The sequence below is a fragment of the Pituophis catenifer genome, unplaced genomic scaffold (genome assembly GCF_029215685.1).
Source record: "Pituophis catenifer annectens isolate HBS135680 unplaced genomic scaffold, rPitCat1.0.hap2 SCAF_1, whole genome shotgun sequence".
Taxonomy (NCBI): Eukaryota; Metazoa; Chordata; class Lepidosauria; order Squamata; family Colubridae; genus Pituophis; species Pituophis catenifer.
In genome coordinates this window covers 234,033,859-234,056,675 of record NW_027256881.1, presented here as the reverse complement: position 1 = coordinate 234,056,675, position 22,817 = coordinate 234,033,859, and the positions used below count along the sequence as shown (strand labels likewise).

At 39.8% G+C, this 22,817-nt stretch overlaps 1 protein-coding gene across 1 annotated transcript in view; it reads right to left on the bottom strand.

Annotated features, from left to right (window-relative positions):
- Nucleotides 1–15,663, bottom strand: part of PLEKHG3 (pleckstrin homology and RhoGEF domain containing G3) — a 28,254-nt gene extending 12,591 nt beyond the window's left edge. The window contains exons 1-11 of the mRNA XM_070957000.1: nt 15,388–15,663; nt 14,625–14,725; nt 13,009–13,078; nt 12,025–12,071; nt 10,146–10,296; nt 8,659–8,790; nt 5,789–5,971; nt 4,495–4,587; nt 3,950–4,036; nt 3,233–3,266; nt 2,383–2,487 (exon numbers count right to left, since the gene is read on the bottom strand). Of these exons, the coding sequence (XP_070813101.1) occupies nt 2,383–2,487; nt 3,233–3,266; nt 3,950–4,036; nt 4,495–4,587; nt 5,789–5,971; nt 8,659–8,790; nt 10,146–10,296; nt 12,025–12,071; nt 13,009–13,078; nt 14,625–14,725; nt 15,388–15,663 (1,279 nt within the window). The remainder of the gene's footprint in view (nt 1–2,382; nt 2,488–3,232; nt 3,267–3,949; nt 4,037–4,494; nt 4,588–5,788; nt 5,972–8,658; nt 8,791–10,145; nt 10,297–12,024; nt 12,072–13,008; nt 13,079–14,624; nt 14,726–15,387) is intronic.
- Nucleotides 15,664–22,817: the final 7,154 nt, after the last annotated feature.

Here is a 22,817-nt window from a genome sequence, read left to right as displayed (position 1 = left end):
GAAGATTAAAATCTATACGTAAATCTTTTCACAGCATTAAAGAACTAAGCTTGACTCACACACATCTTTGGGTAAGGTAAAGAGGCTGAGTAGGCCCAAATGGAATTTAGATACTCATGCATATTAAAACAGAAATTACAACATTCAAATGTCACTCGGTAAAACAGAACTAGCTTGGCCAGTCTTGTAGTAACTTGCAAGTTTTCCAATACACCAAACTCTGGAGCAATTCAGAAAGGAAACGGGCCCAGTAACTTAACTTAGCAGCTGCTTCGATCAAAAGGTGGGAGGCAAAACATGCTCATTTCCTGTAAGGGCCCTGTAAAATTCCCTCAAAAATATGACGGTGAAAATACAACAACCACACTTATATAGTAAATGCTATCTAACTATTCTGTTCTATTGAATTTTGACAGAAACTTGCCCCAAATATTATGGAGGAATGAAAAGTATCTCATAAAAGAGGGAATTTTATATTTACCCCCCTCCCCCGAAATGAGTTGGATCAGATTAAAGAGCACTAGCCCAGCCCAAACATTTCTAAAAAATAAACATGATTTCTGAGGTAATTTGCTTGCTGGATCCCTCCATTTCTGGCTAGCTCAGTTATGGATATAACCTGCAGCTTCCCAGGTCAATTTACCACTTCCTAACATTTTCTGAATCACCATTTTCCCAAGGAAATTAATCCTGATTCACAAGTCTCCCATTTTTAGTTTTGCAGAACAAACCAATCAAAACAAGAATAAGGTATTTATTACTATTCCAATTCTTCACAATGTTGGAAAATGCAAGCTGCTAATTAACAGTCCTTGACTTTTAGAGATGGAAGAGAGGTTGTTCAGGGACCAGATTATCTTTCATCTCAGGTATTATGCAGACAATTATTGTGTCATCTCGATTTAAACGGTCTAATTTCAAACTGTAGTAAGAAATTCATAGGCAGCACTAATAACAAAACAATCACATGATATGCTAAGGACTTCTGGCCATTCCAATTCCCAATGGACTGCAGGATCATCTTTTGAAGTTAATACAGGTAGTCCTCAACTTAGAACAGTTCATTTAGTGACCATTCATAGTTACAACAGCACTGAAAAAAAGGGACGTGACTGTTTTTCCCACTTCCGACCATTACAGCATCCCCATGGTCATGTGATCAAAATCAGGATGCTTGGCAATTGACTCATATTTGTGACGGTTGCAGTGTCCCAGGGTCCCCTTTTGAGACCTTCTGACAAGCAAAGTCAATGGGGAAGCTAGATTCACTTAACAACCATGTTAGTAACTTAACAATGACAGTGATTCATTTAACAACTGTGGCAAGAAAGATCATAAAATGGGGCAAAACTCAATATCTGTCACGCTTAGCAACAGAAATTTTGGGCTGAATTGTGCTTGTAAGTTGAGGATTACCTGTACAATGATGTATGACACATCACTGCTGGACAAGGCAAACCATACAGCTGACAGACCATAAAGATTTGTGGGCCATTCTCAAGCTCATGCCTGTTGCCACCACTGAAGATCAACTGCCTACGTAGATGTCTCTAGGTCTTTTCTCTGTTCTTTGGTCCGACATTTCATTTTACACCAAATCATTTTAGTCACCTAACCTCAACTGCTAAATCACCATGCTTCAGAAACTGAGGTGATAAGAATGCTCTATCATCAAGGGAAAATTCCCACAGAATTTTCCCTTGTGTCCAAAATACACAAATCTATACTCCTCACCTGCTCTGTATGTGAGATCTGCCAGAGGTCATTGCATCTTGGCAAAAAAAATTCCCTGTCAGCTGCACTGAGCTCTAGAGCAAAATATAAAAAAGCCTAATAACTTCCCAAACCAAAACAGGCTGGAGGATCCACTAACAGAAATAGAAAGTTCTAAATGTAATCCTTGACATACGACTATAATGGAGCTTGCCCATTACAGCTGAATAATGTAATGCTCGTAAAACAGGTCAGTCGTGTGACTGACATAATTTTACAACATTTTTGCATCAGTCTTTAAGTAAACTAATGGTTTGCTATGGGCACAGTTTTGCCAAAACCCAGAAGTGATGGTCATAAACATGGCTGTATTGCTGAGCACCCAAAGTTTGGTCATGTGACCACAGAGGGGACCTGACCACCAGAACTTTGAATCCAGGTCATAAATCCCCTTTTCAGTTTGGTTGCAACTTCAATGGTCGCTAAGTCGAGGGCTACCTGTAATCTAAACCTTCCAGAGATCTTTGCACAGTTGTCTTCTCATCCAATTACTGCTGGGTCAGAGTTTCCGGCAACTGGGCCTGCAACGTTCATTCCCTGGACATAGTAGCAACAATTTTTTCTCGACGTTATTGCTTATCCCCATACCCGAACCCCCATACAATTTACCTGATTGTCGACGTCCAGGCCGATTCTGTTTAAGGATTTCTTCAGGCTGTTGGCATGATAAGGATTTCTTCAAGTGCTCAGGACTGTATTTGAAGTGAGGAGGATCTGAAAGGAGTAGACGCATGTTTGTGAAAAGACATCAATTATGTCTGTTACATGTGACCAGAATGTAGAACACATGAGCGAATGGAAATCTACTACTGTCTGGGTCTGGGTCTTAAAAATACCACAAGCCCATGTTACCTCCTGATTTACAAGGATGTTCTATCCCCGTCCCCACACACACACAAACAGCCAGCCAGGGGTTAAAGAATTACTTGGCACACACAAGATTCATTATCAGGAACTTGGCAGCAATACGATACATCGGAGACACCTGGCTCCTGGTCAATCTCCTCTCCCTCGGCAGACACCTGAGGCATTGCCAGAGAGGAGGGGCCTGGAGAGGGAGGCCTGGCTGGCTCCTCTCCTTCATGTTCAGAGCCTTCTTCCTCCGATAAAATGGGCTCGGGGATCGGAGCCACAACAAAGAACAAGCACCATTTCACTCTTAATCCACTTAATATTGAATCATACAAAGAAGCCAAGACAGTGACAAAGATATTAAATTACAGGAGGCAGAACTTGGAATAACTATAAGGGATGATGGATCTACATTCTGTTTATTATTGCTTTTTACATCCTGTAAAATTCCCCCAAATTGATGAAATAATCTAACCCTTAATACTGAACTTAACCTCTCCAGATGGGGTGTTATAATGTATTTATTGACTGCTTGCACTAATGATGCAGTGGACAGGAAGAATGAAACAGGAAACAGACATCTGAGACAAGAAGAGGGGAAACTTACAGAATGAGTCCATTTCCAAGATGGCTTCTTTGGCCTGAAGAAAAGGCAGAATTGCTTTAGTGGTTGACGCTCACAAATAAAGAAACAAATCTATGATACTGAGATAAGGATATGAAAGGAGATATTTCTCTCCACTTAATTTTTGTGTGCAAAAAACACAAGAACAAATTCCCCGGCTCCAGGCATTAACCTTTAATGTAGTTGGATACAAATTGTCAACCTCAGCATAAGCACCAATATCCACACAGATATTCCCCATCCCTTTTAGAAGAATTCTTATGTTTAGAAATTATCATTGGGCTTTCAAAGATTTGTAAAGAGGGTGAATGTACACTAAAAGGATTCAGGAAAAAAATACACAGGATGACCAAGATGTCTACAGGCAGATTGGAAAAGGCTCATTTTCAGCTCCCAAGAGCCCCAGCCAGCATGGCCAATGATTTCATTAGATGCTGTTTTGTTTGTCAAATTTAGGTATCACCCTTCTCACTCACTACTTCCCTCCTCCAACCACAAATTCTGATAAAATCTATCTGAGAATATGCATGGAGTCCTCCAGGCCATCAGACTATAAATCCCAAGGGCCAGGTAGGCTAGGGACAATGGGAGCTCTAGTGCAGAACACCTAGGGAACATACTTTAGAGAATGGCCAAAGAAAATTTCTGACATCTATTTTGCAAGACCATTAGGGCAAAGGGAAAACAATACCCACTCACTTTCTGAGGGATTATGGCATGGTGATTTTCTAAGATCAGGCGCTTGAGGTGGTGAGTCCAAACCCGCTTCTCGTCCCCTGATTTGGCCTGGTAACAAAAGTACACTCCATGAGTTTGAAAGGCAGTTGTGCACATGTGATCCTACCAAAGCTCAGCCTTCTGAATCTTCCTATTCTTTGCTGTTATTGCTTAAAGCGTACCTTCTTTCTATATCTGCTCATTATTTCCAACTCTACCTTCTCCTGCATTTAATAATTCAAATTTCATTCCTATGGATTATCTCAATGTGCTCTTATCATGTGATGCTGCACCCCAACCCTAAGCTGGTTTTATTGCTTTACCTTACACCTTCTTCTGTCTGATCCCTGTATTTGCCTCACAGAAGCTTATAATGACTTATTTTTCTCAGTCTTTCTGCTGGTTTTCCCAATTCCCTCACTTCTGCCAGCATTGCTGCAAGCAGATTGTCCAGCCTGAGCTTCAAACCCATCACCTTCACCAACCACCGTCCACACACTAATAATGTCAACGGGTCTTCATCTCACCTGAATGTTATACTGCTGCTTGTTATGCTTGTAGTGGGTGACAGTGAAGCAAAGTGAGTCCCGTGTGCTCTCAATCAGCATCAAAGACGAACACTGCAGGCCAGACAAGAGATGTCACTTCAGCCACAGCAATTAATGGCCATCCTCCACTGAATATCTCTTAAAAGGGACACTAAGGCCATCTCCATTTTATTGGACCAAAAAAGTACATGACCAGGTTTACTTTGTACATATTTTTAAAAAGCTGTTGTGGCTGTTATGTCCCTTTAGAATGGGATGGTATTGTTAGTGCAGAAAAAGAAAGGGAGATCCTTTAGCTAAGAGAGTTTACACTAGGGCTGGGAACAGTCTCTGCACTATATTTAAGCAGTTTGTACATAAGCCAACGACACTCAGACAAGGGCTGGAGAGGGGTATCTTTGGCTAGGAGGAAATAACAATAACATACTTAACTAGTTTAATAATTACATTAACAGTTCTAATAATAATATTAATCTAGAACAGTTATTATCTTTAACTTTGCCTTCACCATCTCTACAATAATGCAAATAAGACTAAAGGGACACACACACATACTGGTATGTATATGTATCTGCACTGTATATGTATATATACATGTGTGTGTGTGTGTGTGTACATGTACATGTACATGTACATGTACATGTACCCAGAAGTGGTTGCTGGATTGATCCACCTGCCCCCTCTTGTTCTCTGCTGTCTACCCATCCATCTTTCTTGCATTGTTGTATCCTCGATGTGTTATTTTTCATTGTTTATTTCATTGTTCTATTATCTTACTTTTGTTTACACTCTTTTCATTTCTTCCTTTTCATTATTGTAAACTACCTAGAGTAGGCTCACAGTGAAATAGGCATCAAATAAAAAATACATATCATTTTTTTCAAGGACAACTAATTTTTAAGAAGTTCCTTTCAAGCTAGTATGAGTTTTGAAAAGCCTCTTTTTTACGCTTCTGGCTTTTTAGATGGGGAAAGGGCTGCATGTGATGAAAAGGCAGCATTGGAGGGTGGAAATAAAAAACACCCAGGCAGAGGTGTTGGTCTTGTGGGCCTCTACAGATCATTATAAATTCACATCAACTTCAGCTGTCAGAAAAAAAAAAATAGTCAACAAAGAACGTCAGCCTTTTCATCTCTTCTTGCTTCTATCATCTCATCTTGATGGCCAAGTTATCAAATTCTCAATCTCGTTTTAAAAGAACAGAACAAACAAATAGCAAGCAAACACCTATTTCTAATAGGCAAAAGAGAAGCAGAAAGGATGCCCCACTTACTGGAATGTGACTCTTGCATATGTAGTGATCACCCCGTTTCTTAGTTATCAGCAAGATCTTGTCCAAAAGGAAGAATGTTCTCTCGTTCCTGACACGATGTACCCGGAATGTGCCCTCTAGGACTAGCTCACCATAAGTTGTCAGGTCTGGTCCCTTCCAGTTGATAAGTAAGGACTGGATTTCCTGCAAAGTCAAGGGAAAGATTGATGTTTTTATTTCTTAGCCCTCCAGCACCCTGGTGATTTTCCAAATGTGCGGGGAAGAGTGGTCATAGGAATTAAGTCCAGAGACTTCTGGGTTGGCATCGCGGCGAGACAGTCTGGGAAATAGCGGGCTCTGATGAGCGCCGCAAAAACCCCAGCTGCCGAACCGCCGCCAATCGGTCGGAACCGTCCTGCAGGAATGGGGGAAAAGAAGGGGTACCTCAGACGACCAAGAGGAACAGGCAAGTTCCTCAGAGGTCAGAGGGAATCCTCTGTGAGTCGGCAGCGGGGGGCGGCAGCCATGGCAGCTGCCACGAAGCTGGGACAACCCGGCTAAGAGATGTGCAGGAGGAGAGTGGATTGAAACAGAGCATTTTGAAGCCGGGTGAGTGACAACCAACCCAGGCTTGCAACAACGGTTAGAGCAATATTATTAACTATAAGACCCCTAGCCTTAAAATAGCAGCTGAACAACAAAGGGCCTATGGAAAGTTTAAAATGTAATTCTAAAGAGACAAAGACACGATAAACAACTAACTCTAGAACAGAAGTAATGGAATTAAATATCGAGACATGGTGAAAAGACTGGATATTTTAAACCTGGAATTGGATTTTTTTTAAAAAAAAAAGAAGAAGATTTGATACTTTTAAAATTAATGGAGGAAAAGTAACCAATTGGACTGTAATATAATTGTAACAAAATGGATACTTGCATGACTAATGGAAAATGTGGATTGTAGAGGGACACCTTCTGGTCTAAAAAGGAACATTGTAACTCATTTTTGTTATGGAAAATTTTGAACTTTACAGATAACAGTCGTGGGATTTTGTGTAGGAGGTTTTTTTTCTTCTCGTCTGTAGGCAGCTTGACTTTGATGAAAAGAAAAGGAAACTACAATGGAACTCCTATAATTGGAATAATAACAATTTAAAAAATTGGTGCAGGAACAAAAGAAGGAAGCGCAGGCTCAAGAGAAGGGAACTTGATGCATTTTATCTGGATTAAAAATAAGAAAAAGATTTAATATGACATATGGAGGACAAAATTTGAAGACTTTGAAAATGGAAGGAAATATATATTAACAGGCGAGAAACTGAAGAAATGATAAGACACGGCTGGAAAAAGAAAAAAGAAGAATTAAAACAATGTGATTAAAAATGAAAAATGTATAAGTGGTGGTAATAATAAAAAGGAGGTTCTTATAAGATAATTATGGATGAAATATATACAAAGTTAAGCTTTAAGCAAGAACCATGTCTCAATGTTAAATGGTCATAAAAAAAGATAATGATAAACATGATTAACTGAAATAAGCAATGTATAGATGGATGGAAACAACAAAGGATGCTGGGATTAATAGTAAAGCTAACCATGATTATGCTGTGATCAACAGCCAAAAAATAAAAATAAATATGCTGTGTTTAACAGCCAAAAAATAAAAAAGCTATGCTGTGTCTAACAGCCAAAAAACAAAAATGATTATGCTGTGTTTAACAGCCAAAAAACAAAAATGATTATGTTGGGTAGGACAACAAAACAAAGAGGATTTTGCTGGGAATAACAGCACAAATGGAATGATTATGTTGGGTTTAACAACAAAGATAAAGATGTTAGGTTTAATAGTAAAAATAAAATGACTATGCTGGGATTAACAGCCAAAAATAAAAATTATTATGCTGGGTAGGACAGTAAAAATAGGGAGGAATATGTTGAGAATAACAGTAAAAATGAAATGTATAAGTTGGACTTAACAACAGAAATAAAGACGATAATGATGAGTTTAACAGTAAAATAAAATGATTATGTTGTAAAGTAATGAAGATGATTAAAATGGAGTAATAGTTAAAATATTTTTTAAATGTTTACAATAATTGTAATGATTTATATTGTTAAAATATATCCATCTAAGCAAAAAGGAAGAGAAAAATGAAATGACATTTGGTTAGGATCTAAGATTTAAGTAACGGGTTTTTGGGATAATGGCATAATTGATAGAATTTAGAGAAATAACTGTGTAAAATATTAAGTTGTGTTAATTGGAAGTTAAGAATTGTTAGTGATTTGTACTAATTTGTGACCGGATCAATGCTTCGTTTTGGAAAAGATGTGTTTTATGTTTGTGTTTTAAAAAATAAAAAAAACTTTTTTCAAAAAAAAAAAAAGGAATTAAATCCAGAACAACTGGAGGATAGCAGATTGGAAAAGCTTGCAAATCTATCAAAAGTCATTTGAAGGAACTCAAAATAAATATTTGGTTTTTTTATGTTGCTTGAATCTTACAGCAATTTATTGAAGAAATTTTTCAACAGAATTAAAATCAGTACATATTTTGAATTAAAGAAGAATAAAGAAAAGTAAATAAGAGGGAAAAAATATAGGGAAAAAAGAAAAGGAAATGGAAAATTCTAAAGAAATAACTTCTGATTTTCTTGGCAGCAGTTATAGATACATTTGTACTTTGCTTTTTCTCACTAAGGTTACATCATTCTAAGGTTACATCATATCATGAATATTTGAGTTTCTTTAGAACTGTGTAAGGAAATATCACCTGAATTTTCCGAGGGATGAACATACTTGACCCTACTACACTGAAACTACTACAACTACCTATCATCTACGTTTCAGATTGAAAGCAGATCAGGCTCAGGATACTCCTTTCTAAATACCTGCAGCCGCACGGCGTGTTCATGCTTCCGCTTCATGTCATTGATGTACCAAGCTACACAAGTCATGGTGGCAATTGCCTCTTCCACCACTTCGTAGCCATCTCCTTCTCTGTCAAAGTGCTTTGCTATCTCCTAGGAGAAAAGCATACTCAAAAAGTTAGCATGGAGAATTATGGACTTTTGTGAAGAACTTTCAATAGATATTTATTAATTGTATAGAAAACAAATCAACCCCAGTGACCAGTGGGGTAACTGATGTTTCAACCAGATTGCCTTCATGTCTGGAAAACAGGTAAGGGATTCTTACATTTGAATACATACCATTCTAAGTAGGTTCACATAAGTTTGATACCAATGAGAAGTCAATCATTTTTTTATATTCTTTCTATGACCATATCTTTATATAATCTCTCTTTCTCTTTTGGTGCCTTTGAGTCAGCATTGACTCCTGATGACTATCTGGACAAGTCACTACAGTTTTCTTAGCAAGAGTTCAGAAGTGGTTCATCATTGCTTGCTTCCTAGGGCTCAGAGTGTGTGACTGGCCCAAGGTTTTCATTTCTAGCTTGGTGCCTTAATCACTCTATCATACTGGCTCTCTTCAAGGTGATTTGTAAGAATATAAATAAGATAGGGTAGGGTAGGGTAGGGTAGGGTAGGGTAGGGTAGGGTAGGGTAGGATAGGATAATTACAAATCAACTTAAAAAAAATATTACAGGTCCATCATTAGCACCAAAAATTCTTTGGTAGCTGATGATCTTGACTGCTTTGCAAAAGCAGGTGCACTTGCATGCCATGCTTTTAATTGCATGTGATAGCAGTCCTTCTCAAGATGAACTCACAAGGCCAGAGAAAAGAGTCAATCCTGTAAATGATGGCCCATGCAGAGCTTTTTAGGTTAAAATCAGCATCTTGATTTGAGCTCACAAAGCTACCGGTAGGCAGAAATGTTATCAGAAAATTGATATTACATGACTAAAGCCATTTTTCTCTGTAGCAGCTGGTCAAGTGCAGTTTGGATCAAATGCATCTTTCAATTTTCAAGCAGGGCTGTGGAGTTGGGAGATAAATGTTCTGACTCCGACTCCGACTCCGACTCATTTTTTTGTACTTCCGACTCCGACTCCGACTCCAGGTACCCAAAATTTCCTCCGACTCCGACTCCTCGACTCCGACTCCACAGCACTGTTTTCAAGTCTCATGTAAAGCATGTTCCAATCAAGAGGCAATGGGGATATGAATCACAGCTCTCTCTATTGTATAAATTAATTCTACATATCCCCATGTACGTACCACATCAACCAAGACTTTTTTAAGGGAGAAATGGCCTTTCCTGGAACAAGGTACTGTAGAGGTAGCTGTTATTATTTTAGGAAAAATGAGCAGACCGCATTTCACAATTTTTTTTTTTTAAAAAAAGTTAAAACAGATTCCAAAGCTGCAGAATCAGATAACGTAAGCAACCTGTTGTGAAAGTCTGTGTTACCTGTAGAAGCAGATGATATTTGAGAATGCGCTGGACAGGCTTGAGAAGGTAGGAGCCAAGGGGCAAGGAGTGCCGGATTTGTTCCTGCCTCTCTCGAAAGAATTTGGCCAGTTGTTTGTTCCTCATACAATCAGTCAGAGCTGCCACAGAGCTGGAAAGTTAAAAGCCGATACACAATGAATGGCATCAAAGAAGACAATTGCCTGTATTCTCTGAGGGATACAATGACAGATCTGCTCAAAGTAGAAAGTAAAGGACTGCAATAAGGGGCTAAAACAATGAGTCAGAAGATGACCAGTGGCAGCCGAATTATGTCTTCTTATTGTCCCCTTAATGTCTCCTTCTCTTGTATGTGTATTTGCCTGGGATCACACAGCTGCCACACAAGCCCACAAAAAGCACCACTTCTTGGATCAACAACTGCACATTGCTACAAATTTACAAAATCAACCATTCCGGCAAAGTTTTTACAGAAAGAATCTGGAACCACTTCTGGCCAGATCTAACAATTATTAACAAGTCCCTTTGCATATTCAGTGCCACCTAATTATTAGTCTTGGGGTAATCTTTTGTAACTGAGCAGAATTAATTTTCAGCTCAGCTGCTGCTTGAGAGAAAATGCTACAAAGACAGTATTCCCACTGGAGCTGCAGGGTTGGCATTTTCCCACGGGGAAATTCCTACCTCAACTGACTTTTACGTCACAACACTTGAGTGCTATTTCCTTGTTCTTTCCAGTACAACTGGAAATGATGCTGCTGTTTCCATACTGAGTGGCTATGTTAACCCTTCACCACAAAACAAGCATGGTAGGTCAAGAATGAGGACTGGGCTGTTGATGGTGTGTCTGGTTTTGCACTCCCTCACTGATCAGTCAAAGTATGTGCTGGACAATTTGCAAGGTTTCTCAGCACTGAAATACTTCTGCGATGATCCAAGTATGATTCTGAGTATTTATGGGAAAGAGTGGTTATGTAGAAATGCCAAATGAGTCAGCAGCTGAAGGATGAGGGTTGTACAGGTAGTCCTCAACTACCTGTACAACTAATTACTTAGCAGTCCTCACTTAGTCAGGCTCTGGGCACTATCATGTGATCTTGCCCAAAGATGTGGGTGCATTCCCTAACCCAATTGCTCATAATCTCAGGAATTTAGATAAAATAGCTGAACTTAATTCTACCATATTTTTCGGAATATAAGACACACCAGACTATAAGATGCAGCTTAGTTTTTGGGGAGGAAAATAGGGGAAAAATTTTTGCCTACCAGGTATTCATCTGGCTAGCATCCTTAGTCTGGTCAGCTTCAGCACATTAGTTTGCTGGTTTTTTATCCCCTGCTTGGGGATAAAAAACAGCTTCTAAGGCACATCTGAGAGGAAGCAGCAATGAGAAAAGCAGGCAAAGCATGGGTGAGATAGCTTCACTCGGCTAGCGCCTAGTTAGGGCTGAAAAAAAGCTTCTAAAGAACAGCTGAGAGTCATTAGCGCCTCGTTAGGGCTGAAAAAAAGCTTCCAGCTACATTCCCACACATCCAAATTTTCAGCCTCTTTTAGGGGGGAAAAGGTACGTCTTATACTCTGAAAAATATGGTAATTTATCTAGAGGAGCAATCAAGGTGCCTGTTGAGACTGCATTGCTGATGCTCAAAACAAGCTGGAAAATTTAGCTCTAAGATTTGAGACATCTTGTCACTGATTATGAATTAAATATACTTGCACAATATATCTTTGTCCTATATGCGAACTATTCTTAGCATACACTGTGATGACCCAGAAGCATTTTACAACATATGTAAAAAGATTCCGTTAATAGGGAGAACGAGCTGTCCCTGTTCTCACGAAATCACGTCCCCTTTTTGCATTGCAAAGGACACTCACTTTGGATAGTTATTGCAGTATTGAGTATAGATGTTGAAGTCTTGGCTCTGTTGGGGGAAGAGAAGAAAGATCCGTAAGACATGTTCAATTCATCCTGTTCCCTAATGTCAACCATTCTGCAAATGTCTCTGCCAGATGTCAGTACAGATACCAGCACCCACCTCACTGGGTATGTTTGGGGGATAACTCCTGGACTAGCACTGATGATGTTACCTAGTTTGGGTAATGAAACATTTGCAAGAAAACAAACAAGCTCAGGGAGCATCAAGGATGCTAACCCCTGTTCTTTTTTTTATATTATTTATTTAGACTTCTATACTGCTTCATAGTGCTTTACAGCCCTCTCTAAGCGGTTTACAAAGTTAGCATATAGGATATTGCATATTAGCATATTGCATTAGCATATTGCCCCCAACAATCTGGGTCCTTATTTTACTCACCTCGGAAGGATGGAAAGCTGAGTCAACCTTGAGCCGGTGAGATTTGATCTGCTGATCTGCTGAACTAGCAGTCAGCTGAAGTAGCTGAAGTAGTGCACTCTAACCATTGCATCACCTCAGCTCTGTTGTCTTTCATGCACAGCTAGGCAAAATTTTTAGCCCCCAGGCTGCCACTAATTCCCTCACCCAGCACAGCAGAGTGGTCAATCTTGGCTTTTAGTGATTTTAAGAAAGCCTCTTAAGAAAGAGAAAGAAGGTGTTTCACTTCTGAAAGATTTGGTGCTCCCACCCCCATCTTTCCCTTCCTATTTCTTAGCCAAAAATCTTGTTCCTGAAATGGAGCTGTGATGCCATCTCTTCCCAGTGGTTTTATATCAGGCTGCTTCACGGCCTGTGGACTATCTACTTCTGCTTTAATGGAAGCAACCCAGTGAAGGGTGACAAAGCATTCACTCAGAGAAGGGTGTGCCGAACCACCCAATTATGCACCCAATTATGAACAATCAGAGATGAGCATAAAGCAACATCGGTTTTATCTGCTTACCCTGTGTACAAAACACTGCGCAACGGCAACGGGATCATTGTGGCAACTATCCAGTTCTTGCAGTAGTTCACTGCGTAGAAATTGAAACAGAAAGAATAATTTATCAGTCAACTCAAGATAAAAAAAAAAATAACGATAGAAGCTGAAAACACACCCTCCCTTATATATACATCCACAGAGCAAACAGGGACATGCTGGAGACAAACTTCAAAACAACCTTTAATACACTGCAGTTTCAGAATTAAATGCAGAGCAGCAGGTCATGCAATTGCAATGGGTTTGGGCCCAGTACCCACCTGTATAGGGGAAGCCTGTCCACCACTGTCAAAGGAACCAAAAACACAAGGCACATGTTATATAGAAAGAGGGGGCACGCACTAGGTGAACAACCAGCTGGTTCTCACTCAGCAGCCACCTATACAGTCATACCTGTCAACATTAATAAATTTGGGATCCTAAACTAAGAATACTGTATTTCTCCAATGTACTAAGTTTCTCATAGATACAAAGTAATGAGGCAATTTCTGCCCCAGAGACTTACAAGTTTAAGAAGATAACTAAAACACAGGAGAGGAAGCAGATTTGCAAAGTTGGCATGGAACACCCAGCAGCAAATTGGACTCAATCTGCCCCTTGCTCCTTCGATTCCTTATAGTTTACTCACACAAAGAAGACTGTTACTTCTCTGCTCTACTTGTTTCTAGCCAATCATGGTAGGAAGATGCTGTTTGCTGCTAAACTATTCTCTTCACTATAGTAAGGCTGTTTGAACAAGCCCCGGGTTCACGCATAATACCAAGCCATGTTTTCAGGTTCACCATTATATGCAAAATATACCATGAGTACAAAACTCTGTAGTAGCCTAATATACAGAACCAAACGAAACTGATTGACTCCTGTGTGTGGGTGTGAGTGGAACAACTAGCTTGGCTTTTACTTCTAAAAAAGACAAAGTAAAAGGAGACACCATCTCTCTTTGCGTGGATTTATCACATTACTCTCCAATATTTTATCCAGAATCATAAAAGCCCGATCACCCAAGAAAACTTAAGATTGTAATAAGGATAAAAGGGAGAAGGCGGTTTTTCAGGTAATCTGATTCCAAGACATTTAAAGCCTTAATTCATACTGGGAATAAAACATATTTTTAAAAGATCATAATAAAATTCATAGCTATGTGGACAAAGAAAAATTAGGGAAGGGACAGCAAATATAAATACATCTCCTGTAGGACAAGGATTTGGACATGTTGACAAGCCTAAGCCTAGACCTCGACACAGTCATGAACAAGCACTGGGTTTAGGGTGCCCTTGTTTGGTCAATCAAAAGGGGAAATCATTTTCCTTCCTAGGTCCTTGATTTTTTAAAAAATCTGGTGGAAAGTGAGAAACATAAATCAGTGACAGCAAGGACTAGTTGAAGGCAATAACAGTTGCATCACCCAAGGCTGTCTTAGTTGGATGGGTTGAAGGGTGGTACAGAGCTTTTCGGTAATAGCTTTTTTCCTGCCATGTTTTCTATTTCAGAGAGGACCGAACCTTTATAGGGTAACTGTGTAAAGTGAGCAACAATTGAAACGACAGGGAAGCTTCTAAGGACTATGTGTTATTACTCACCTGTTCAGCTCGTAGATGTCTTCAATGTTCCCAAAGAGTGCGCTGACTTGTTCTGGCCGCAACAACAGCTCCTGAGTGTCTATGATCTTCCCCAAGTAATTCTGCCAAGTCACATTATGCCATGAGCATCACCATGAAGCAAGAAAACAGGGCAGACCACCACCATGAGTTCTAACCCAGTATTGTGGGAGTTGTGCCACAACTCTATCAGGTCCCCTAATCAGTGCCCTGAGGGGAGAATTTATCTTCCCTTGACCATAGCTCCCATTGGACAATTTTTCATGTTTGCACTCTGCCCAGACACTACCCATCAAGAAGCCATTTCCTTTTTATAGAGTATTCCTGATACCAGATTAGCAGAAAAATCACTGGGGCAACTTTAGGTAAGTCACGAGGATTCTCTGACCCACAATGCATCACTTTCACATAATCTGACATGACAGGCAAAAGGTCTTCCATGAAACTGTGTGGGGAAAATGGCCAAGATACTATATTCCTATGTGGAAAGAGGGTAGGGAAATCTGTGGCTGATAGGAAGGCATAAAAGTACTACCCAAACACACAGTGGGAGCACCTTTAAAATGAAATGAAAGCTGTGTGAAGGTCTGCAGCTCTTTCCAGCTTCCAGTCTAGACGATCAGGTTCCCTCTTGGTTAGAGGAAAACTTCAGTGGCAAAATTAGATGAAGGGAGGACCTTAAGGCATCTAAGGTGTAGCAGTAAAGTGATATAAAGAGCCCGACAGGCGCGTCAATCACACTAACCTCTATGATGTTTCGTAAATCCTGCACATACATGCGTTCGGATTCCACAATCTCCAAGAGAACCCGCTCTAGATAACTTAGTTTGGAATGAGAGGCAGCAGCAGAAAGGGAAGGGCTCCTCAGGCCTCTCCAGGGCCCTGAGGAGGCATTGTTGTTGGCATTGTTCAGCACTCCAGTCTTCAAGAGCGAAGAAGCATCCGAAGGAGTTTGCGCCATGTTCTTCCAGTCATCCAAAATATGGGGAGCATTGATTAAAGTTTCAGGCAACTGCCTCATTGAATATTCAGAGACACTCATGCTCAGGGCAATAGAGATTGCAACTCCCTCATCTCTGCCAGAATATGGGGCATCCAAGAACCTGGAGTTTTCTGAGGAAAGAAAAAGCTTATTTTAAAACTGGGTAATGTTCCTCTGTACCTCAAGATGCAGTAATTATACAGGTAGTCCTCGACTAACAACAGTTCATTTAGTGACCATTCAAGGTTCAACGACACTGAAAAAAGTGACTTATGACCATTGGTGAGATCCTCCCGGTTTAACAACCAGTTCGGAGATCGTGTGCTTCGCTGCGCACGTGTGCACAGTTTAAAGAAATCTTCACTTCCGCGTTTCTTCAGAGGAGAAACACAGCTGAGGCATGGCAACCTGCCATGGAAGGGAATGGAGATTTTGCAGTATCCTTCCCCTGCCATGCCCATCAAGCCACGCCACACCCACCAATTCATGCCCACAGAACCAGTAGTAAAAAAATTTGGATTTCACCACTGGTTCTCCGTCTATATCAGAGGCATCAGTAAACACTAGGCTAATGGGGAAAAAGGAGGTTGCCTCCTCTGATGGCTTCCTACTCAGACAGAGACCCTAAGAGTGCCTGAAACTGCTATTGTCATATACATAAGAAATACTAGTTACAGTCTGAATCATCACATATAATTTAATGATCTAGCCTACTGTTAAAAGATGGCTGCACATGGAAAGATACATGTCTAATTTCTTGAGACCATTTATTAAATAATTCTTTCTCTTATTTCCATCTGACCCAGGGCAAAAAAAAAAAAAAAGATACAAATCTATCTGAACAATACCCAGAGGTATTAAAACACGTTTACCATCACATATGCTGCCTTTGTTAAAATGAAAATTATTGAAATGGGTTGGTCTTTGATCATAAATCTCACATGAAGCAGCAGTAAGGGACAGAATTGTCAACACAGTCTCAGAACCAAAAAGTGAGCCACCTCACTCCAAGTGAAACCTACTTGGAGTCTTTTCTGATCCCAATCCCGTTAACATTTCCTTTATCAGACATCTGCTGGATTACAACTCCCCCATCTTCAGCCAGTCTGGAAAAAGCTCACCGTCTTAAATGGAACTCAGCATTTCACAACCCAAACACATTTTCTCCACAGTACTGGTACATGTCCTGCCATGCCGCATGCTCTCCACCAAACCCTTAAGAGGTTTAGCAGGCAGGCAAACAAGTGGCAACAGGTCTATGTTGTGTAGGAACCATATACAATCAGCTGCAATTACTTTCATCTCTCCCTCTCCCACTCCCTCCCTTCCTCCCTCTCTCTCCAGTTTCCTTCCCATTTCCACAAGAAGATTTTCTCTGCCTCAAAATCAACATCTCAAAATTCTTCTGGGCCTTTGTTTGAAAATTACTTTGCTTTCTTACAGAAAAACCCATCACATCCTCACCAAACATTGGAAGGCTCTCCAGAGTATTTGTTTCTTCCCGGATCAGCATCATTTCCTCACCTCAGCCAGACACTGTAGATGGTAAATGAAGCATGGAGCAACCTGTGAATCCTGAATAGCCAATGAAGGTGTGGAGCCTTTTGATGTCACTTCTCCAAACCACTCCTCTAGATAAGCACCACACCTCAAAACTGGCATACTATTCCCCACTAAGGACTTTGACCAAGACACACACTTCCTCCTCCTTTCCCTACACACATCGGAAGATAAAAAGGATGCTTGGCTGTTCTGGTCAGAAAATACCCAGAACTACTATCATGTGTTGCCAAGCCATTTAAGTAGCACTTACACTAACTATGGATTTCCTCCATCTTTCAAGTAGCCTAGGAGCCATGCGTATATGTGAATGAAGCCATTTATCACAAGCAAAATCCCAAGTGACTCCTCAGGAACTACTCTTTGAAGATGGTTGTTTTCCAAAGTCTCCTAAAATTGAAGTGTATATGCTCCACGCTTATCTTAATTACTCATTTTGACTTAGCCAAAAAGAGACTGCAAATATATCAAATATTTGCTACTAAATGTCACAAGATAAACAAAATAATATGTTTCAATCTGTTTATGAAACATCATAAAATGAAACAGAGTGAAAGCTTTTGCTCATCACCACTGATAACAAGAATGTCTAAAAAGTCTATTCATTTACTAACTAGAGACCCAACTGAAAATGGATGCCTTTCTCTAAACAGAAAAAGACCATGTTATCTTGATTTTTGTTTGTTTCTTTAACAAACAATTCTCAAAGCTTGCTTGATTTCCCATTGTTCCACAATGCGCGAATCTACACAAATATTGCAGAAATCTCTTGTCCTAATCACTGTGTCTGGAAAATTCACACACAGGTTACTTACTGGCAAGGAAAGAATTTCACACACAATTAGAAGCAGCTAAGATTCTTGTGCATATGTCTAAAGCAGGCTTTATATTATAGGCTTATATATTATCCTTTGGACTGCCACACCCAGAATTACCAAGACTAATTGCAACAAACCTGAAGGATACCAGTGGTAGGGAAAGTTGTTTCTGAAGTAAAGAGAAAAATAGGCAAACATGTTTGCATGCAGGTGTGACGTGCTGGGACACTATTGGGGTGAACTTGAACTTGATGAAACTTACTAACTTCCAAATTCAGTATTACACAATTTTAATCATTAAGCCCAACTTCTTAGCCCAATATGCAGCATGCCCTCTGTGTCAAAAATGCCTCTTAGGTAAATTTGATTCACACTAAAAATTGGGGTTATATTGGTTTTCATTGGATCTGGTTAGGAGTAGTTGGGTCCTTCCTTCCAAAAAGCAAGCAAGAATTGGCCTAATGCATCAGGCTAGGAAATCCTGAATTCAAGTCCCACCTTCACTATGAAAGTCAGATGGATGATTTTGGGCAGTCACTTGCTCTCAGCCAACCTTTCACATGTTTGTTGTTGTGGGGAAAACAGAAGGAGGAAGATGTGTTGGATATGCTCATCGCCTTGAGTTATTTGTAAACAAAATAAAGATAGGAAATGAATGAATGAATGAATGAATGAATGAATGAATGAATGAATCCATCCATGCATCCATCCATCCATCCATCCTGCTACCAAGAAGAAATGTGTATTCACATATGCAAGGCATAAATATAACAATATTGATTCTAACAGTGCTGTACAAATTCTAGCACAATAGTCAGAAACTCTAAAACTTGATGCTGCCAGGAAAAACAACAACCAGCCAGAGCAGCACAAGGTAAGATAGAAAAACAGATGAGATTGTGGTGCAGACTCTTGGTGGCAGCAAAAAAAGGGAATTGCTTCTGAACAAGTTTGGCAGGGCTTCCCCATTAAGGCTTTGTTTGCTGAGGAGCAAGGATGATTTGCCATAAAGCTGGCAGTGAGCTAACTGAGAGAGGAAGTATGTCCGGCAGACTAAGCAGAAACATGTAGCCACTAAGTGAGAAAAATAGAATTCAATACTCTATCAATCTATCATGGCTGCCGAAAGTGAAAGGATTGGGTGAAAGGAGCCTTGAGATAATTAGGGCATTAAAAGATATGTAGGGAAGGAAGGAACTGCCTTTTCTGAATGTAGGATTTACTTTTGCCAAGCTCTACCCTTTGAATCGTTGAATTACCTTGAACCTCTGTAAACTCTTCAACATGATCAAAGAAAGCAGAGGTTGCACATTTGTCTGCATGCATCTTTTCAATAGCACATGGATTACCAGTCACAAAGTTAGGTAAGGCCAGGATAAATGCTGAATAGAATTTAATTAACTTCTAAGGTTGAAATTAATTTAACATGATAATTCACTGTGTATTAATAATTTTCCCATTCAATTAAACATTACAATTCAACAGGAACTTTTAGAGGCATTCCGGAGCAAGCAATGGTTTTGATGGGCTGAATTCAGCTCTGGGCTTCAGATTGTGCATGCCAGAATCAGGGCAAAGTCAGCTATAATATATTCTGGTTTAGGGAGCAGAATTTCATCATCCAGAATTGCTTATTCTGGGCAGTTAAAGATGGCCAATCTCTAAATTTGATAAATAAACAAACTTCCAGGGGCATTTGAGTTCTAAGTTCAACTCATCAATTCTATGGATAAATTATCTTGAAAAAAACTCTGCTAAGTTTCTTTAGTTTTAACATACAACAGCCAAGTTTTCTCTTTCTACAATCACATGGGCCACAAATAGGTGTTCTATTTTAAATCATCATTCAATAATGATGCCATGTCCACAGGATTAGGTAATCAGAATGAATTTCAAACGGTAATTCTTTTTGTAAAAACCGGCACAGCCATATTATTTCAGATGTAACATGAAAAGAAAACCATGATTATAACATTATGTATAGTTTTGGGTATTTCAACTGAAAAAGAACACCTTAAAGCAGGGATGGAGAACTATGGCCCTTTTATGACTTTGTGGACTTCAACTCCCAGAATTCCTGAGCCAGCCATGGGAATTGGAAGTCCACTAGTCACAAAGGGGCTGTAATTCTCCATCTCTGCCTTAAAGCAATGGTTTCAAATGGTGGTATATGGAATATTTTCTTTTTATTTGATTTATATGTCGCCCTTCTCCGGAGACTCAGGGTGGCTTACAATGCGTCAAGCAATAGCCTTCATACTTCTGTATATTTTATACAAAGTCAGCTTATTGATCCCACAATCCAGGTCCTCATTTTACCTACCTTAGAAAGGATGGAAGGCTGAGTCAACCTTGAGCCTGGTGAGATTTGAACTTGCAGTAATTGCAGGCAGCTGAAATTAATAACAGTGCTTTAGTCTGCTGAGTCACCAGGGCTCTTTTATATGGGACTCAAGCATAACCTAGATGGGATGCAGGGTAGTTACTGAAACTTCACATAAGACTTTAGAACTTAGCATAAATGCAATAGTCACTGCACGCGTATAAATAAAGGGAAATCCTCCTCAGAAAAATAAAACGCTTTTTATTTCTATTTTGACTTCACACACTTTTCCAGAAAATAAAATTCTCAATACAAAGCAAAAAGGTTTCACTTTCTACCACACCCTGCCTGTGAACTTTCACTAACATCTGATTCGACAAGTTGATGAATTGAACTAAACGGTAAAAACCATTATGTCACTTTGGGGTTTCCCTTTTACTAATGTGATAAGAAGAAAAAAATCATAGGACGTAACCAGTTCATCTTCGTGGGCCTTTTTCTATCAAGTGATTTTGACGCTCTCTGGAGATGCACAAGAACAATCCCTGCCTGTGGGAATCACCCCTGCAACCACAAATATCCTTTACTGATTAAAAGCTGCAAAAGGAGAGAGCTGAGCCCCAGCTGTCAGTCATCCTAATTCCACTACACTGCGATCAGGCCTACACAGCCACTGGCCTCACTCCTCTTTCTCTCGGCAGCAATTTCACACCACCATATGACCATCCCATATCCCATGCTCCATTCTGTTCTTCCATGGAACTGGTAACATTTTCTCCTGGTGGCCAACAGGAACGTGCTGAAACTAATTGCGTCCCATTCTCATTCTTACATTTGCTCCGTCTGCTTTTTGCAGGAAGGAAAAAATTCAACCAATCAATTAAGAGGTGGAGTGAAGACACCTCAAAGCAACCGAGAGCCAGTCTGTTCTATTGGTTAAAGCACCAGTCTAGAAACCAGGAGACTGAGAGTTCTAGTCTCATCTTCGGCATGAAAGCTAGCTGGGTGACTTTGGACTTTTGTCTCTCAACCCACCTGACGGTGTTATTGTTGCAGAGAAAATAGGAGCAGGAAGGGTATTAGACGTATTCACCACTTTGAGTTATTTCTAAAAATAATATGTGGGGAGAAATCTAAAAAAAAAAAAAGCAACACAACAAATATGGGAAATGTGGAATGATGGTGGCAAGGAAAAAATTGGCTTCCCTTCCCAAGCTCCATGCAGCACAGCCATGTGGAAGAAGGCCAAGGAGACATCCTTAGAAAATAAAGGTGATTGGGGCTAGAAGCCAGTCCTTCACTCTGAAATACTTTTGGCTGCCCCTCATTCCCCACTCCAAAAGAGATCTGCCCTATAAGGAAAGTGTTTGGGTTTGACAATGGACCAAGCAAGGAGTTATTGCTGTACAGTAATGGAAATTTAGCAAGATGTAACTCAATGGGAAAAATAAGGAAATAGATAACTAGAAAATAGTTATAGTTAATAGTTAAATAAGAAATAGATAAATAGATAATATATAACTGGATTTCTTTTAACGCTTGACTCGAGGCTCATGATTTAATCAGGGGATCCTCGGAATCCTGACAGTATCTTAGAGAGGCTGCAAACTTGAAAGAGAGAAGAAAAGTAGGATTGAATGTGGGTAGGTAAGAAAGTGAAAAAGTTTGATTGGATCTTGGGTACCAAAATACAATGTCAGAAAGTCAATGTTTCAGAGTTGATCATGAGTGATAGAGGTTACAATGATTGACACATTAACCACACTTGTACTGCATTAGTCTGTTCATACGATTTATGCCTAGATGTACTCTATCCCCAGTAGCCATTTTATGATGGTGTTCCTGGTTACCTCTTTTAAAGAACCAGCCACTTTTGCTTGCATAAAATTGATGGGGGGACTTTTTCCTCCCACCGTTAAAAGCCTCTCCCCTACTTCATGTGAAAGTGATCCATGATTTTTATGTTTAGAAATTTATTCCAAATTAAAGGCAGGCGGGAGATTTGGGGTTTGAATAAGACTGTGGTTTCCAGAGAATACTCTGCAAATTCTAAATCCATTCTCTGAATTTGTTTTGGCTGTCTGACTTTGAAGTGGCAGCAAAGATAAACTTTGCATGACTTTGGAATTCTGACTATGGAAGTCCTAATCTAAGGAGTCACTGGTGGTTGCCAGGGAAACTCCCCCCCCCCTCTTTCCTTTCCAAAGCGTGAATCTGTTGTTTCTACTACAATTCATTTTTTGGTTCAAACATCTATTATCAGCAAGTGTTCTGTTTTTCAATTGACTTGTTCCAAGACTAAGAATAAACAAAAACTGTTTGCCAGTACATCATCCTGCCTCCTAATAAATCTGCATAGCAGTACATTGTACGTGAAGTGATATTTAGCAATTAATGTATAGAACTACAATTGGAAAGATGTCAGCCTGGAAGCTGAGTGGGTGAGCTTGGCTGAACTCACATCCTAGACTAATTTACTTCACAAACTTTTT